The sequence below is a fragment of the Procambarus clarkii genome, chromosome 4, assembly GCF_040958095.1.
Source record: "Procambarus clarkii isolate CNS0578487 chromosome 4, FALCON_Pclarkii_2.0, whole genome shotgun sequence".
Lineage (NCBI taxonomy): Eukaryota > Metazoa > Arthropoda > Malacostraca > Decapoda > Cambaridae > Procambarus > Procambarus clarkii.
The window spans coordinates 4,156,583-4,176,245 of NC_091153.1; the positions used below are offsets into that span (position 1 = coordinate 4,156,583).

General features: G+C 44.9%; 2 protein-coding genes across 2 annotated transcripts; both read left to right on the forward strand.

Annotated features, from left to right (window-relative positions):
* Positions 1-692: 692 nt before the first annotated feature.
* On the forward strand, positions 693-13,516 carry LOC138370369 (zinc finger protein 664-like). The gene is made up of 2 exons (XM_069334727.1): positions 693-783; positions 12,918-13,516. Exons 1-2 carry the CDS (start codon positions 693-695, stop codon positions 13,514-13,516), a joined length of 690 nt encoding a protein of 229 aa, XP_069190828.1.
* A 4,574-nt stretch (positions 13,517-18,090) lies between these two features.
* Positions 18,091-19,051, forward strand: LOC123752726 (uncharacterized). The gene is made up of 2 exons (XM_045734753.2): positions 18,091-18,744; positions 18,839-19,051. Exons 1-2 carry the CDS (start codon positions 18,091-18,093, stop codon positions 19,049-19,051), a joined length of 867 nt encoding a protein of 288 aa, XP_045590709.2.
* The last annotated feature ends 612 nt before the right edge of the window (positions 19,052-19,663 follow it).

The following is a 19,663-nucleotide window of genomic DNA, read 5'->3' on the forward strand; positions in this document are numbered from 1 at the left end:
TGGGATCTATTTTTGATTGTACTTTACCAGGTAATAAATCACTGTAGACGTTAATTATCGTAATATTAGATAATGTGTGCAATTATATATATAAATACAATATAATGCACAAATAATTAAAAACAAATATATATTCTGTTAAAAATAATTGATTGCAAAAGGACATAATGAAGTTAATTAAATAACAATATGTAACTAAATGATGTACAACATTATAGTTTAATACAATGCAATGAAATACAGTACTTATATCACAATACAATATAATAACATTTGAGGCAAAACAAAAGATCAAAACACAACAATAGAAATTATATAATACATAATAGAACTCAATATCATTTATATTGTATTATTTTATGAATGTTTTACTTTTGTTCAAGTATTGCATTATAATGCAGGCGATGAATCACAATAACGGGGCTGAAGTATGTTGACCAGACCACACACTAGAAAGTGAAGGGGCGACGAGGTTTCGGTCCGTCCTGGACCATTCTCAAGTCGATTCTGAGAATGGTCCAGGACGGACCGAAACATCGTCGTCCCCTTCTCTTTCTAGCGTGTGGTCTAGTCAACAATGCATTATAATATTTTATAAAGCAGTATGCAGCGTTTCACTCCATTGCATTCCACTGTATTATGGCATATTGCAGCTTTATTTAGCATCACACAGCCTGAACCACAACGATACAATGCAAGACCGCACAGCATCGTCCACACCCGTGACGTCCCTGGAGCTGGAGCTTGACCCTCGACCCCAGGACATAGTCTTGGCCAGGCTAAGTAACAAGGGGGCTATAAACACCACCGGACAGTACGAAGCAACGCCTCCACAACGGCCCTCACACATTGAGAGGCAGCGAGACATCCAATTTGGGTTATGCCTCGCCCCGGCCGTCTGTTCTCCTGTGTGTGGGTTCCTACTGGCGGACACTGAAGACGGAAATACTTCAGTCCAGCCTAGAATAGGCGTTCATTTCTGTCCCGTTGCCTGCACATGTCAACAACCTGTCCTCTTACAAAGAACGTCGCTTTTCGCTCGTATGCGTTACCTAAGGCCAAAAACTTTCGTACTAGAAAATGAAAGCGGCTCGCGAAAGTGACGTACTGTCCCGTTTTCTGTTTTGGCTCCTCTGGTAGGTTAGAAGAGGACACTTTAAATTTACCGTTTGCTTGATGTTTTGAAACTTAGGAGGACGGGCTAGTGTCAACAGGGTGGAGAGAAAGGTGGGGGTGGAGTGGGAAGGTAAAGAGGGCATGAGAGGGAAGGGGGAGACGAATAAGGGGATGGGGAAACGGAGAAGGGAAAGATGTAAAAGAAATATCGAAGGATGAGAGAAAGAGACAGGGGAGGAAAAAGAAGAAAAAATAGTGGGATTTAAGAGAGGAAAAAAGGGAAGGGATTAAGGGAAGGGAGTAAGGGAAGAGAGATAAGGAAGGGAAAGATGGAAGAGTAAGGGAACATGATGCTGGAGAACACCCACACACACACACACACACACACACACACACACACACACACACACACACACACACACACACACACACACACACACACACACACACACACACCTGCACAAACAAGCTAGTCGAAAGAAACTCAGAAAGAAGAAGATGGAAAAGCCACCTCCATCTAAAAATCTCAAAGCCAGATTTGACGAAGAATTCAAGCCCAAGAAAACAAAAAAAATTAACCTAAACAGGAGCACCAAAGCTTAAAGACGGGTCATAATGAGCTTGACCCTCACCTCTACGTAGGCACAATGAGGTAAGCACTATCTTACTCTATCTCTCCCTCTCTAAGGTATTGCTTTTCCTTGCCCACTTTGTCGTCTTTCCAGCAGTCATCAGCTAATTGTCACTCCTCTATTTCTGGCCGGATTGTGGTACAATCTGGAGAGAACGCCGGACGTTGATTGTACACATAATGCATAGTGTACACTGCTCCTGTAGTTCTGTACACAGTGTACACTGCTCCTGGAGTTGTGTACACAGTGTACACTGCTCCTGGAGTTGTGTACACAGTGTACACTGCTCCTGGAGTTGTGTACACAGTGTACACTGCTCCTGGAGTTCTGTACACAGTGTACACTGCTCCTGGAGTTGTGTACACAGTGTACACTGCTCCTGGAGTTGTGTACACAGTGTACACTGCTCCTGGAGTTGTGTACACAGTGTACACTGCTCCTGGAGTTGTGTACACAGTGTACACTGCTCCTGTAGTTCTGTACAGATAAATTCGTCTCTGAATTTCACTGTTCAGACTCGAAATTATATGTAGATATTCACGAACAATTAAAATGCTGAACTAATTAACGGGTCTCACAAGAAAATAGTTGAAAAGGATCTAGTCAAACACTGTTAATTAAGCTGTACTTTACAAGCCAGGAAAAAGCTTTTTCATACTTTTTCGCCTGCCTCTTTTATGTGCTAAAATTTGTTAATATTTAGCGAGAGGTCGTTGCCGCCTGGAGCCTGGCAACGACCATCTCGTTAACATTATTTAGTCGTTCTCTATACCCGCATGATGGACCCGACCAGCAGCTGTTGGGTTCCGTTATGTATATACTAGGAGAGGGTGCTCTCACACACACACACGGGGGGTACACACACATATGGGGTACCCTCACGCACACAGGGGGGTACACACACATATGGGGTACCCTCACGCACACAGGGGGGTACACACACATATGGGGTACCCTCACGCACACAGGGGGGTACACACACATATGGGGTACCCTCACGCACACAGGGGGGGGGGGGTGTATGTGCACACACACACCCTCCCTCCCCCTCCTCCCCCCCCCACACACACAGGGGGTGCCCTCACACACACACACACAAACACAGGGGGGTACCCGGGTACCCTCTTACACACAGAGGGGTACACACACATATGGGGTACCCTCACGCACACAGGGGGGTATAAACACACACACACACACACACACACACACACACACACACACACACACACACACACACACACACACACACACACCTTAACCATCTCGCCTCATCACTAACCATATCCACAACACACTGACCTCATCACTTTAAACATCATACCCATCTCCACCCACACACACTCTCCCCATCACCGTCACCACACCCACACACACTCTCCCCATCACCGTCACCACACACACACACACTCTCCCCATCACCGTCACCACACCCATACACACTCTCCCCATCACCGTCACCACACCCACACACACTCTCCCCATCACCGTCACCACACACACACACACTCTCCCCATCACCGTCACCACACCCATACACACTCTCCCCATCACCGTCACCACACCCATACACACTCTCCCCATCACCGTCACCACACCCATACACACTCTCCCCATCACCGTCACCACACACACACACACTCTCCCCATCACCGTCAACACACCCATACACACTCTCCCCATCACCGTCAACACACACACACACACTCTCCCCATCACCGTCAACACACACACACACACTCTCCCCATCACCGTCAACACACACACTCTCCCCATCACCGTCAACACACCCATACACACTCTCCCCATCACCGTCAACACACACACACACACTCTCCCCATCACCGTCAACACACACACACACACTCTCCCCATCACCGTCAACACACCCACACACACTCTCCCCATCACCGTCAACACACCCACACACACTCTCCCCATCACCGTCAACACACCCACACACACTCTCCCCATCACCGTCAACACACACACACACACTCTCCCCATCACCGTCACCACACACACACACACTCTCCCCATCACCGTCACCACACACACTCTCCCCATCACCGTCAACACACCCACACACACTCTCCCCATCACCGTCAACACACCCACACACACTCTCCCCATCACCGTCAACACACACACACACACTCTCCCCATCACCGTCAACACACACACACACACTCTCCCCATCACCGTCACCACACACACTCTCCCCATCACCGTCAACACACCCACACACATTCTTCCCATATTCATCATCACTGGAACTATTTTCACTACTCACCATCTACACGGAAGTTAGACATGTACATGAATGAGACTGGGTGGTTATAAATAGGAGCTGCCTCGTATGGACCAATAGGCCTTCTGCATTCTTATGTTTGTTCTCATGTTCTTGTGTTGTTACGTCACTGTAATCAAATGGTTGCACCCAGGACGCAGATAGGTTATCTAAAGATGCTTTTTAAATGTCTGTATCTGAGTTCACTAATATTTCTTGTCCACTGGTCTCATGAAGGCGTTACAGCAGCCGATTTTTCTTCATGGGGTGGCATAAGGAGCTGACCCCCGACTACCCTGCGATACTCTCCGTAAAGTCTCCCATCACATTACATAGTTGTGCGAGGCTAGCCTCTAGCGTCTGGCCTCCATCCTTGGGCATACAGATGTTCTTTTCATATAGATATAAATGGAGAACCCAGCGGTGCCCGGGTCTCTATTTGTTTCTTTCCTCCTGCCATTCCTCCCACCCTCTATCTTCCCTCCCATTTTCTCTCCCAATGACCAAAACATGTTCGAGTAACAATGAATCAACATTATCGATGTTGATTCAACATTGATAAAAGCTGGAAAGTCTATTGTTGACTTTCTATGGATATTGAAACACTAATTTCAGGATTCATAGGCGTCGTTGTTTGTCGCAACAGGAGCCAATCCTACGTAAGGAGAGGCATGGGGAGGGGGAGAAGGATCTCGACCCCCTGGCTCCCTATAACCCTCGCTATACACTCCCTGCTAGACCTGCTAGAGGCATTAAAGTTAAGTGCGCTCCCTCACTCTTTTCCATTACTAATCATCACTTAAATATTTCCTTGCGAAAGTCTTCCAGAACAATTTTTGCCACTAAAAATTCATTTAAATATTACCGATTCCGCTAAAAAAAATCACAGGAATCAGACAATATATTTCTAGATAACTTAGATTCCAGTAAACGAAAAGATAAATTTCTTCCATTTGTCACTAAAATCGCCAGTCCAGACTCCGACGTCTTCCCGGAACATCGATATCTTTCCTCCAGAACAAAATGAAAGATGGAGAAGCTTTTACCCAAATGAAGGCGCCAGGAAGTTGATAGTTATCCAGATTTCTCTTGTACTCGGAGTGGAGAGATCATGAGGAACTGGCTCTACATATGAGGGTAGTATGAGGACCTGTGAGGGGCAGAATGAGGACCTGTGAAGCATGTTTGAGCCTGCGAGGGAACTGAGTATCTGTGTGGGAGTTGTGAGGGCCTGTGAGGACACTGAAGGCCTGTGTGAGAACTGAGGAACTGTCAGGGAATCTGTTATGACATATGAGGGACTGACCAGGCTGCCACCTTCAAGGAGACCCAGAAAACTATCAAGTACAGAGACTTAAGACATTACCTGTATGAGGCTCCATGTATGAGGACAAGGAGCCGAAATATAAGGACAAGGATCCGAGATATAAGGACAACGAGCCGAGATATAAGGACAAGGAGCCGAAATATAAGGACAAGGAGCCGAGATATAAGAACAAGGAGCCGAGATATATGGACAAGGAGCCGAGATATAAGGACAAGGAGCCGAGATATAAGGACAAGGAGCCGAGATATAAGGACAAGGAGCCGAGATATAAGGACAAGGAGCCGAGATATAAGAACAAGGAGCCGAGATATAAGGACAAGGAGCCGAGATATAAGGACAAGGAGCCGAGATATAAGGACAAGGAGCCGAGATATAAGGACAAGGAGCCGAGATATAAGAACAAGGAGCCGAGATATAAGGACAAGGAGCCGAGATATAAGAACAAGGAGCCGAGATACGACCGGGGCCCGAGGAGTAGATGATCTCCCAGAGTCCACACCAAATGTTATCCAAATAAGATCACATCTGGATCACACCATTACTAGGACACGGGTTCTGCTCGGACACCTGCTCCAGTACGCCAGTTTATGCTCCTTAGAATTCATAAAAAATTCAATAGAATAGTAGAAACTAAACTCTTAAAAGTAGAATAAACACAGATATAAAAATTCCGGTTGATAACATGTTCAAGAAACATCTATATACAGACGATGAGTCACGATAACGTGACTGAAGATATGATAACCAAACCAGAGAGAACATATAATATATATATATATATATATATTATATAAATATATATATATATATATATATATATATATATATATATATATATATATATATATATATATATATACAATCACTTCCATTCAATACCCATTGTTTCGTGTTCTGTCTTGTGTTGATGAATTTAATACCCTATTAATACCACCTCACCCCATCCACCTCACTCAAATGTAGATATAAACAAATCGGAGATGTGTAAGTTCTATTCAGTTGTGTATGTGTAAACTAAAGTCTTTGAAAATGTAATAAGTTTTACGAAACGCGCTCAAGTGTCGCGTCAGACTAGAAATAAAAATGAATTTTGGAGAATTGATTATATATATATATATATATATATATATATATATATATATATATATATATATATATATATATATATATATATATATATATATATATATATATTAGTATATTTTGGTAGCAGTCTTTCCTGTAGACATATATTATTAAATATGACCAAAAAAGTAAGATTAATAATTCTAACACGAATTTTCTCAATCTTTCGTACATTTCTTTTCACTGCTGGTGGTAATTCAAAAATCAATTCTCCAAAATTCATTTTTATTTCTAGTCTGACGCGACACTTGAGCGCGTTTCGTAAAACTTATTACATTTTCAAAGACTTTAGTTTACACATACACAACTGAATAGAACTTACACATCTCCGATTTGTTTATATCTACATTTGAGTGAGGTGGATAGGGTGAGGTGGTATTAATAGGGTATTAAATTCATCAACACAAGACAGAACACGAAACAATGGGTATTGAATGGAAGTGATTGTAGAAAGCCTATTGGTCCATATTTCTTCATGCTTCTATATTGGAGCGGAGTCTTGAGGTGGGTAGAATATAGTTGTGCATTAATTGGCTGTTGATTGCTGGTGTTGACTTCTTAATGTGTAGTGCCTCGCAAACGTCAAGCCATCTGCTATCGCTGTATCTATCGATGATTTCTGTGTTGTTTACTAGGATTTCTCTGGCGATGGTTTGGTTGTGGGAAGAGATTATATGTTCCTTAATGGAGCCCTGTTGCTTATGCATCGTTAAACGCCTAGAAAGAGATGTTGTTGTCTTGCCTATATACTGGTTTTTTGGAGCTTACAGTCCCCAAGAGGGCATTTGAAGGCATAGACGACGTTGGTCTCTTTTAAAGCGTTTTGCTTTGTGTCTGGAGAGTTTCTCATGAGTAGGCTGGCCGTTTTTCTGGTTTTATAGTAAATCGTCAGTTGTATCCTCTGATTTTTGTCTGTAGGGATAACGTTTCTATTAACAATATCTTTCAGGACCCTTTCCTCCGTTTTATGAGCTGTGGAAAAGAAGTTCCTGTAAAATAGTCTAATAGGGGGTATAGGTGTTGTGTTAGTTGTCTCTTCAGAGGTTGCATGGCGTTTCACTTTCCTTCTTATGATGTCTTCGACGAAACCATTGGAGAAGCCGTTGTTGACTAGGACCTGCCTTACCCTACAGAGTTCTTCGTCGACTTGCTTCCATTCTGAGCTGTGGCTGAGAGCACGGTCGACATATGCGTTAACAACACTCCTCTTGTACCTGTCTGGGCAGTCGCTGTTGGCATTTAGGCACATTCCTATGTTCGTTTCCTTAGTGTAGACTGCAGTGTGGAAACCTCCGCTCTTTTCCATGACTGTTACATCTAGAAAGGGCAGCTTCCCATCCTTTTCCATCTCATAAGTGAAACGCAGCACGGAACTCTGCTCAAATGCCTCCTTCAGCTCCTGCAGATGTCTGACATCAGGTACCTGTGTAAAAATGTCGTCAACATACCTGCAGTATATGGCCGGTTTCAAGTTCATGTCGACTAAGACTTTTTGCTCGATGGTACCCATGTAGAAGTTTGCAAACAGGACACCTAGGGGAGAACCCATGGCGACCCCATCTACTTGCTTATACATGTGTCCATCCGGGCTCAAGAAGGGTGCCTCTTTAGTACAAGCTTGGAGTAGTTTCCTTAGAATATTTTCTGGTATGTCAAGAGGAGTACAGGCTGGATCACGATACACTCTGTCGGCTATCATCCCGATTGTCTCGTCCACAGGTACGTTGGTGGACAGTGATTCTACGTCCAACGAGGCTCTTATCCCTGTGGCCCGTGTGCCCCGCAGTAAGTCAACAAATTCCTTTGGAGACTTCAGGCTGAAGGCGCAAGAAACATAAGGAGTCAGCAGGCCGTTGAGTCGCTTCGCCAGTCTGTACGTGGGTGTGGGTATCTGGCTAATGATTGGCCGAAGTGGGTTTCCAGGCTTGTGTGTCTTGACATTTCCATACGCATATCCAGGTTTATATTCCCCACGGCCAGCCTACTCATGAGAAACTCTCCAGACACAAAGCAAAACGCTTTAAAAGAGACCAACGTCGTCTATGCCTTCAAATGCCCTCTTGGGGACTGTAAGCTCCAAAAAACCCAGTATATAGACAAGACAACAACATCTCTTTCTAGGCGTTTAACGATGCATAAGCAACAGGGCTCCATTAAGGAACATATAATCTCTTCCCACAACCAAACCATCGCCAGAGAAATCCTAGTAAACAACACAGAAATCATCGATAGATACAGCGATAGCAGACGGCTTGACGTTTGCGAGGCACTACACATTAAGAAGTCAACACCAGCAATCAACAGCCAATTAATGCACAACTATATTCTACCCACCTCAAGACTCCGCTCCAATATAGAAGCATCAAGAAATATGGACCAATAGGCTTTCTACAATCACTCCCATTCAATACCCATTGTTTCGTGTTCTGTCTTGTGTTGATGAATTTAATACCTTATTAAATACCACCTCACCCCATCCACCTCACTCAAATGTAGATATAAACAAATCGGAGATGTGTAAGTTCTATTCAGTTGTGTATGTGTAAACTAAAGTCTTTGAAAATGTAATAAGTTTTACGAAACGCGCTCAAGTGTCGCGTCAGACTAGAAATAAAAATGAATTTTGGAGAATTGATTTTTGAATTACCACCAGCAGTGAAAAGAAATGTACGAAAGATTGAGAAAATTCGAGTTAGAATTATTAATCTTACTTTTTCGGTCATATTTAATAATATATATATATACACACACACACACACACACACACACACACACACACACACACACACACACACACACACACACACACACACACACACACACACACATACACTGCAAACAAAACAGGACACATGTTGCCACACAGCCACGGGGGCTTTCTAAATTGGTATCGAGAGTTAATATCGTGTGTGTGTGTGTGTGTGTGTGTGTGTGTGTGTGTGTGTGTGTGTGTGTGTGTGTGTGTGTGTGTGTGTGTGTGTGTGTGTGTGTGTGTGTGTGTGTGCTTGCCAATCAGGAAAATGGATGCGGTTGTTCAATCTAGTGGTCGCAGGCAGGGCTCCACGGCACCACCAGCGTCGAACTAACACACGCGGGGGTGGAGTGGAACTGACGCACGGTGGGTTGAGTGGAACTGACGCACGGTGGGTGGAGTGGAACTAGCGCACGGTGGGTTGAGTGGAACTGACGCACGGTGGGTTGAGTGGAACTAGCGCACGGTGGGTTGAGTGGAACTAGCGCACGGTGGGTTGAGTGGAACTAGCGCACGGTGGGTTGAGTGGAACTAGCGCACGGTGGGTTGAGTGGAACTAGCGCACGGTGGGTTGAGTGGAACTAGCGCACGGTGGGTTGAGTGGAACTAGCGCACGGTGGGTTGAGTGGAACTAGCGCACGGTGGGTTGAGTGGAACTAGCGCATGGTGGGTTGAGTGGAACTAGCGCACGCCGGGTTGAGTGGAACTAGCGCACGCCGGGTTGAGTGGAACTAACGCACGCCGGGTTGAGTGGAACTAACGCACGCCGGGTTGAGTGGAACTAACGCACGCGGGGGTGGAGTGGAACTAACGCACGCGGGGGTGGAGTGGAACTAACGCACGCGGGGGTGGAGTGGAACTGACGCACGGTGGGTTGAGTGGAGCCTCGGCCTCACACTCAACGCATCTGTATATGAAATGAGGAAACATATCAGCTAAAATTCTGAGCTGTTGTTCTCTTCAAAAATCGTTCGGAAAGCTTAATCTTACATAGGTGTGCAGGCGACGCGTCACAGTAACGTGGCTACAGAAATTTGACTAGACCACACACTAGAAGGTGAAGGGACGACGACGTTTCGGTCCGTCCTGGACAATTCTCAAGTCCATTGTTACTTGAGAATGGTCAAATTTACATAGGTGTAAAAAAGGCGGCTGTTCATATATGAATTGTCACGTAAATATGTGTTATTTGAACGTATCTCCACAGTAACTGTCGTAAACTGAGAAAGAGGGCGTACTTAGGATCATATGGGGAATAACTAGAGATAAACTACTCTCTCTTGGAGTCGTATTCGCTATCATCAGTAAACTACTTCCATAGGTAGACGTTCACTGTACAATATACGATAAGGCTTAGTGTGGGCACAAACATTACTCCGAGGAGTAATATATCCGTATCACTAATATATCCAAAATATTATATATGTTTAGAACATTGTTTTTAAACAAACCGTAGCTGTTTGTTGTAATTGTCTGTCTTTATGATGTGTCATTGGCCTCTCGTCACACTGTATCGACTGTGTCTCGTTGTTGTTTAAGATTCAGCTACTTGGAACAAGTTTTAAGTAGCACGGGCTATGGTGAGCCCGTAGTGGACTTACCTGACACAGAGCGGGGCTTAGGGTCTGGTGGCTGGACTGTGTCTGATTGATTGATTGATGAAGATTAAGCCACCCAAGAGGTGGCACGGGCATGAATAGCCCGTAAGTGGTGGCCCTTTTGAGCCATTACCAGTATCAAGAGCTGATACTGGAGATCTGTGGAGGTGCAACTGCACCCTGCGTGACGGGAGATGTTTCCCGTGTTAAAGAAGAGGGACTGTGTCTCGTTTCTACTGCTGCTTGTATGGTTCCTGCGCTCACTACCTGGTAGGAAGTGTACCTCTTCTGATTGATTGATTGATTGATAAAGATTCAGCCACGCAAAAGGTGGCATAGGCATGAATAGCCCGTAAGTGGAGGCTCCTTGGAGCCATTCCCAGTACCAATAGCCGAGATCTGTAGATGGATGAGACATCTCTTCTCTTGTTGTTGATGCAGATTAAGCCACCACAAGGGGTGGCACGGGCATGAGTAGCCCGCAGGTGGTATAGATGTCTGGAGTGAGTGTGATCTTCGGACGTGAAACATCTTGAAGTATGTTGACCAGACCACACCCTAGAAAGTGAAGGGACGACGACGTTTCGGTCCGTCCTGGACCATTCTCAAGTACTACAACTTGAGAATGGTCCAGGACGGACCGAAACATCGTCGTCCCTTCACCTTCTAGTGTGTGGTCTGGTCAACATACTTTAGCCACGTTATTGTGACTCATCGCCTGCATCTTGAAGTGTGTCTGGATCTGTGTATCTCTTCAACTATGATCACGGTATATATCCCTCACACAATTTTCTTCCCATAATCACTGTTCGTTCATAACTTTTCCAGTAATATAACAACGCTGTTTCTTGGTTTCTTTCCATGTCTTGTGGAATACTAAAGGCCCTGACGGCTGAGTGGACAGCGCTCGGGATTCGTAGTCCTAGGGTTCCGGGTTCGATCCCCGTCGGAGGCAGAAACAAATGAGCAGAGTTTCTTTCACCCTGATGCGCCTGTTCATCTAGCAGTTAATAGGTATCTTTGAGTTAGACAGCTGCTACGGGCTGCTTCCTGGGGATGTGTAACAATAAGGAGGCCTGGTCGAGGACCGGGCCGCGGGATCGCTAAGCCCCGAAATCACCTCAAGATAACCTCAAGGTAAGGTGCAACGCAGGTAGTCAGAGGAGAGGAACACTGTGCTGCTGCTGGGAGATGCTGCTGCTGGGAGATGCTGCTGGGAGATGCTGCTGCTGGGAGATGCTGCTGGGAGATGCTGCTGGGAGATGCAGAGTGGTTTGTATGATAAGACTTGCAACGGCATGAAGAAGAATACCTGAGGACTAGAAGATTAATTGGATGACTTGGAGGGGGAAGCGGAGGCTCCCTCCTCCAGGCAAGGAAGGGAGGTAACAGTGGAGAGAGAGAAGGAGGGAAAGACAGAGAAAGGGAGAGTGGGAACTAAGGTGGGAGGGAGACGAGATGGGACAAAGGACGTAAGGAGGGAATGAGGTAAATAAAGATAAAGAGCGGAGAGAGAGAGAGAGAATAAAGGATTGCAATAAGACAGGAGAACATAAATGTAACAGTAAATAAATTAAAATTTACTTGCTGAAGCAACGCCAAACACACAAAGAAATTATAATTAATTACCAATGAATTAAAGGCAACTGTCAGAAAAGCAATACAGAGACACAGCGCCTAGTAAAGCTTCCCCCAGACAGTCATCACTCTCAACTGCTTGACAGAAACTGTCACCCCGCGTTGAAAATGTCCCCCCAACGTCACACAACGCCAGCAACCCGTCCTCCTAATAACACGTCGCATTTTGACGTATACTCTAAGGCCAAAAAACCGTCGTACTAGAAAATGGTAGCCGCTCGCGAAAGTGACGTACTGTCCCGTTTTCTGTTTTGGGTCCTCTGGTAGGTTAGGATAAGGGCACTTTAGTACGACAGTTTCTTGACGTTGGGGACGCTGGCGAGAACGGGCTGCACACACAGGCACACAACACAACGCATACGACATACAGAACAACACATAACGCACGCAACGACACTGAATTATACACAACGACTCGATGTACTCAACACCCCACAAGGCCTACAACGTCCTACAAGGCCTACAAGGCCTACAACGGCCTACAAGGCCTACAACGTCCTACAAGGCCTACAAGGCCTACAACGGCCTACAAGGCCTACAACGGTCTACAAGGCCTACAAGGCCTACAAGGCCTACAAGGCCTACAACGGTCTACAAGGCCTACAAGGCCTACAACGGCCTACAACAGCCTACAAGGCCTACAAGGCCTACAAGGCCTACAAGGCCTACAACGGTCTACAAGGCCTACAAGGCCTACAACGGCCTACAACGGCCTACAAGGCCTACAAGGCCTACAAGGCCTACAAGGCCTACAACGGTCTACAAGGCCTACAAGGCCTACAACGGCCTACAACGGCCTACAAGGCCTACAAGGCCTACAAGGCCTACAACGTCCTACAAGGCCTACAAGGCCTACAACGGCCTACAAGGCCTACAACGGTCTACAAGGCCTACAAGGCCTACAAGGCCTACAAGGCCTACAACGGTCTACAAGGCCTACAAGGCCTACAACGGCCTACAAGGCCTACAAGGCCTACAAGGCCTACAACGCCTCAGTTCAGGAAAACAAGACAAGATGCTACCTCTCTTTCCTTCTGAAATGGTTGTGGCAGACAGACAGACTACTCGGGCTCGTAAATAAGGGATTAGTTTTACGGAACTTTCAATATTTCAATCACATTACATATGGGCGATACCTGTTGAGTCTTTCAAAATCGCTTTTGCATGATTTAATTTTAAGAACGGTCAGTAATTGATATTTTTTTCGTAGTTTAATAGTTTGAGATTTTGTGTTAAATACATAGGCTGGTATATGTAGGATTTTGTATATAGAATACTCTGGTAAATGGGATTATTAATTATTATTATTATAAGCAAGATATTGTATTGATGCACCTGAAGTGTAATTCAAATGTTCTCGAGTGATGAAGACGAACTATGGCATCTGTAGTGGTAGTGTGGACGAGAATGTTAGCAATGTGTACCCGACTTCTTGTGTGTTGTGTGTGTGTGTTGTGTGTGTGTGTGTGTTGTGTGTGTTGTGTGGGTGTGTGTGTGTGTGTGTGTTGTGTGTGTGTGTGCGTGTGTGTGTGTTGTGTGTGTGTTGTGTGGTGTGTGTGCGTGTGTGTGCGTGTGTGTGCGTGTGTGTGTGTGTGGTGCGTGTGCGTGTTGCGTGTGTGTGTGGTGTGTGTATTGTGAGAGTGGGATAGAAGCTTCAACTCCTGGTAAGATGACTTTTTGGTTGTTGTTGGCCAGCCAAAATAATAATCTTCCAAGCACGTCTACTTTTATTTAAATATTTCAAGAGAGGAACAAATAACAGCTGGCGATTATTTTGGGGTAATTCCGGGGGATTATTGCGGTTGTTGTGAGCTCAACCACCTCGTCTGGCCAGGAGGTACATTAGTGAAACCACCTGAATATGTACTTTAAGGTTACATAAAGGTTACTTTAAGGTTACTTAAGGTAATGTTAAAGTGTTGGAGATATATATATATATATATATATATATATATATATATATATATATATATATATATATATATATATCCAACAAATACAACAAAAATAAGATAGCAATAATATCAATATATGGAAGCATGACCATGTAATTATAGGATCTACTTTCAGACTACTATTCAATAGGTAATATATACTATGTATATTTTGTCTAACAAATTATATATTTTATATATTGTAACTTACTGATAGATACCATTTAATAAGTTTATCTAGTTTTTTAAATCTTCCATTAGAGAGTAGATATATATGCTGTCATTCTGCTGGGAAAAAGACCTAGTTAAAATGTAAAATTTTCTATTTAGTATTTATGCGGGCAAGAAGGAATAATTTATATTGGAGCAACAATGGGCCAATACAAGCGAATTACGTTCATCAACTACCGTTTCCCGGACCAGTGACTCGAGGTCTGATAAAGACCTTTCGTGCCCTCTGTAATCCTTTTTTTGTGCTACGGCTCACAGGATGAGTATGGGGTGCACAATAAACTAGCCGCCTCCGGCAGCAACAATCGATCGAATACTCACGTGGCCCACTCACACACCGAGACAGCTTGAAGAGACTATGCAAAGTCATGGAGGGCATGTACAGAAACCACTTTTATCATTTATGACTTCTTCATGCCACAAACACTTGAAAATATCTTCTTTAAAGCAAGAAGAAATATAGATGTACTCGTCCGTAATGTATAATTCTGTGCCTCCTCCTCTGTAATACCAGAGGCAGGTGGAGGCGTCTGTAGCTATACTGGCTATGTTACCCAGCGTCCCTTCCATGTAAACAGAAGTACATAACGTTAACACGATATTTGACGAGACTGTTAAATGGAGGAAACGAGGCAAGAGGGACTTCATAGTACCAAGCATTGGTTTTAACTTTAATGCCTGTGATACTAGTCTATCTTGCCTACATTAATATTTCAACCCATCCTCCTGTTTATGGAACAGTGCCTTCATGGAACAGAAATGTAGATGCGACAGAACCAACAGGGCTCAGCACCTTGTTCGTCGGATATCTAAATATTTAAAGGCGGAACCAAACATCTAGCGTTCAACCCCCACTCCCCCCCAAGCAATTCAGCACAACTAGGCAAGCCCACAACGCAAACCTTTAATTACTTACTTACACACACACACACACACACACACACACACACACACACAGGAACCTGTACACCTGTTGATTGACAGTTGAGAGGCGGGACCAAAGAGCCAGAGCTCAACCCCCGCAAGCACAACTAGGTGAGTACACACACACACATACACACATATTATTCCCCTCCCCCTAGTCTCGGAACACACATGTAAATACAGCTTAAAGAAAAAACGAAAAATGTATTTTTTTTTTATGCTGTAAAATGTTAAATTTTTTTTAGGGTAAAGTGTGTTTAAAGATGAAATTCAGGTTTTCCTTTCTGGTTGCGAGACAAATGAGTGACGCGTTTTAATGGAACATTTGATGGATCCTCCGAGGCGAGGGAGGAAGATCCACTCGACTGTTGTGTTGGAGGGAATGTTGGAGACAGTGTTGGATGCAGTGTTGGTGGGAGCACTGAAGCAACTTGCATGACTGTTCTTGTAGGGCAGTTCTCCCTCAGTGACGGATCCGTGGATATTCTTTAGAAAACTGGCCTCAATAAAGTAGTCAACAGGGAAGGTCAGACACGGGTAACATCCTCAGTGTTACTCTGAAATAAATCTTGGAATTCAAAGTCTTTTCAGTATTATCCTCAGGTAAGGGCGAAGGTTTTGATATTATTTATTGCCTCTTGAATAATTGTGTTAATTTGTAATGTAAGAGTTCGTGGAATATCAATATAGACAGGTCTTGGCAATATTTAAAGTTAACCAGCCACTGCCCTAAGGTCAAGACGGGGGATATTACAGTGATTCGCAATACCTCGTGTCGTCCTAATTACGTTTAAGGGTCACAAAAGGAAAGTTGATGAACAATTTTTCTCAAAAGTGAAGGTCGAGTGTGTTTGTGTGTGTGTGTGTGTGTGTGTGTGTGTGTGTGTGTGTGTGTGTGTGTGTGTGTGTGTGTGTGTGTGTGTGTGTGTGTGTGTGTGTGTGTGTGTGTGTGTGTGTGTGTGTGTGTGTGTGTGTGTGTGTGTGTGTGTGTGTGTGTGTGTGTGTGTGTGTGTGTGTGTGTGTGTGTGTGTGTGTGTGTGTGTGTGTGTGTGTGTGTGTGTGTGTGTGTGTGTGTGTGTGTGTGTGTGTGTGTGTGTGTGTGTGTGTGTGTGTGTGTGTGTGTGTGTGTGTGAGAACAGCTGGTGAGGTGTTTCTCCATCCTGACTACACGCGTGCAACCGTCACCAGTAGAACAAAAACCACTGCTCTTCACTGTCTTCCCTAGTTCCTCGTTTTTCCTCTTCCATCTCCCTCTTCCGTCTATACCTCACTATTCTTTCGGCTCTTCTATAACATTAAGAATTCATACGGATTGATGCATTTCGCCGAGAACGTTAATAATGAAGCAGAGACTCGCTGGGAGTCATGAACAACTCACCACACTAACACCTTGACCGCACAGCCAGGCAACAAAGGTTAAAAGTACATTAAAGATGAGAGGTGAGAAGTGAGAGGGGAGAGAGAGAGAGAGAGAGAGAGAGAGGGGGGGGGGACAGGTGAGAAGGAATTTGGGAAAACTAAAAAGAGAGAGATAAGAGTTTTGAGGTACACTATATCTCATGCCAAACCTGAGCTTCATTCTTGCACCGGATCATCTATGAGGTCGCTGCACACCCGCCATGCCCAGCAATATGGAACCATGGCTTAAATGACGCGTGACAGGTGGTTATCTTGAGATGATTTCGGGGCTTTTTTTTTTTTAGTGTCCCCGCGGCCCGGTCCTCGATCAGGCCTCCACCCCCCAGGAAGCAGCCCGTGACAGCTGACTAACTCCCAGGTACCTATTTTACTGCTAGGTAACAGGGGCATAGGGTGAAAAACACTGCCCATTGTTTCTCGCCGGCGCCTGGGATCGAACCCAGGACCACAGGATCACAAGTACAGCGTGCTGTCCGCTCGGCCGACCGGCTCCCCAACCTACCTACATGTTGGTACCTACATGTTCAGCCCACTATTGACGTCTCCGGTCACCTTGACAGTTCTCCAGACAATGAACAAACCATCATACAAGTGTAGTCAATTATAGACCTCATTAGAACGATTCAGATCGAGTCACCTTCCTCATGGACAACAGTTAAAAATAAGTTATAGTCGACGATCTGAAACATTACCTCATGTATATAGTGATGAACCATTCGAAGATTTTAAGTAGAAAAGCTTTGTGTAGCCTTCCCAAAATTTCAGAATTTTCAATCGACCCAGGAGCCCCGACCTTCCGGAAGGGATAATTACTTGCAAACTGCTAGGATATACAGGTTAAAAACGAGCAATTATGTCTTTACTGCACTGGCAATTCCAACAGAACGGGACTGAAAGGGGGGGAGGGAGAAGCAATTAAATTTGGTTTATTCACTATCTGTGGGAGAAGGTAAGTCGAGTATGAATTGTATAACTCTGGCGGGAGAGTCCGCTGTGTAACTAATTCCACAGACAAGCTTTCAAGTCAAGGTTTGTCTGCAGGGGTGGACGACCCAACCCGTCATCTCGGTCACCTCTCTACAAGACATTTTCATTTTTGGGATGATGGAATTACAGCAGCCAGAAAGAGCCAACTTCAGCAGCCAGCAGGAGCCAACTTCAGCAGCCAGCAGGAGCCAACTTCAGCAGCCAGCAGGAGCCAACTTCAGCAGCCAGCAGGAGCCAACTTCAGCAGCCAGCAGGAGCCAACTTCAGCAGCCAGCAGGAGCCAACTTCAGCAGCCAGCAGGAGCCAACTTCAGCAGCCAGCAGGAGCCAACTTCAGCAGCCAGCAAGAAGCCAGCTTCAGCAGCCAGCAAGAAGCCAGCTTCAGCAGCCAGCAAGAAGCCAGCTTCAGCAGCCAGCAAGAAGCCAGCTTCAGCAGCCAGCAAGAAGCCAGCTTCAGCAGCCAGCAAGAAGCCAGCTTCAGCAGCCAGCAAGAAGCAGCTTCAGCAGCCAGCAAGAAGCAGCTTCAGCAGCCAGCAAGAAGCAGCTTCAGCAGCCAGCAAGAAGCAGCTTCAGCAGCCAGCAAGAGCCAACTTCAGCAACCAGCAAGAGCCAACTTCAGCAACCAGCAAGAGCCAACTTCAGCAGCCAGCAAGAGCCAACTTCAGCAGCCAGCAAGAGCCAACTTCAGCAACCAGCAAGAGCCAACTTCAGCAACCAGCACTTCAATTGCCAGAAAGATGGAACAGGGAACACTATGGAACTTCAGCAATCAGCAAAACTGAATAGCCAGAAAAAATAGGACTACAGGAGACACCAAAATGGAACTTCAACCATGAAAATTTTACCGCATTAACATCTCGCTGAAGATCAGTCTTTACTCAAGACTCAAGACTCAAGACTCAAGACTCAAGACTCAAGACTCAAGACTCAAGATCAAGACTCAAGATCAAGACTCAAGATCAAGACTCAAGATCAAGACTCAAGATCAAGACTCAAGATCAAGACTCAAGATCAAGACTCAAGATCAAGACTCAAGATCAAGACTCAAGATCAGTCTTTACATCCAGCACATGTGGTAAATAATTACCTGTTGGGCGCTCCCAGGATGAGGAAACCTGCCTGCAGCCTAGTAGTTAACCCAAGCAAGTTCCGTAGATAATTACTTACGTACATGCTTGACAAGCATCAAAAGATGGCACCAAACCGGGAACATGCTTGACAAGATGTTGCTTTAAACAATTTAAGCCGTTTGTCTTTAATAGTTTATTGAAAACCAGAGAAGACGGTTAGTTATAATTTTAGTGTATAGTGAAATTGGCTGCAGTTATGATAGGGAATTATCAACGCCGAGTACCCGAGCTAGTAAACACTAACCTTAATAGTCCATTAAGTCCAGCCAAATTAACTAAATTTCATAGCCTATAACACTCTTCTTGTCTGATGTCCAATTGCAGCGAGTGTCTTTACGAATAATGACTCGACTACCGTAAACAGTGGTGAGCAAGGGCTACTCATCGTAACAAGAGGCAAGCAAGAACATTAACAACCATGGTAAACATGCGCCATGGTTGAGACTAATCACTTAGCACCTTGGGAAGTGACAAATGAACATCGTAGTTAACCACCGTTCAGAACATGTCACAAACTCGTGTTCCTGAAAATGGTGTCTAAATTTCCAGGATACTGCCAGG

Coding starts and splice junctions, on each gene's coding strand:
- LOC138370369 (XM_069334727.1), top strand. CDS start 693: ATGCAAGACCGCACAGCATCGTCCACACCCGTGACGTCCCTGGAGCTG. Junction 784..12,917: donor CATAGTCTTGGCCAGGCTAA/GTAACAAGGGGG, acceptor ACACCCCACAAG/GCCTACAACGTCCTACAAGG.
- LOC123752726 (XM_045734753.2), top strand. CDS start 18,091: ATGGAATTACAGCAGCCAGAAAGAGCCAACTTCAGCAGCCAGCAGGAG. Junction 18,745..18,838: donor CTATGGAACTTCAGCAATCA/GCAAAACTGAAT, acceptor ATCTCGCTGAAG/ATCAGTCTTTACTCAAGACT.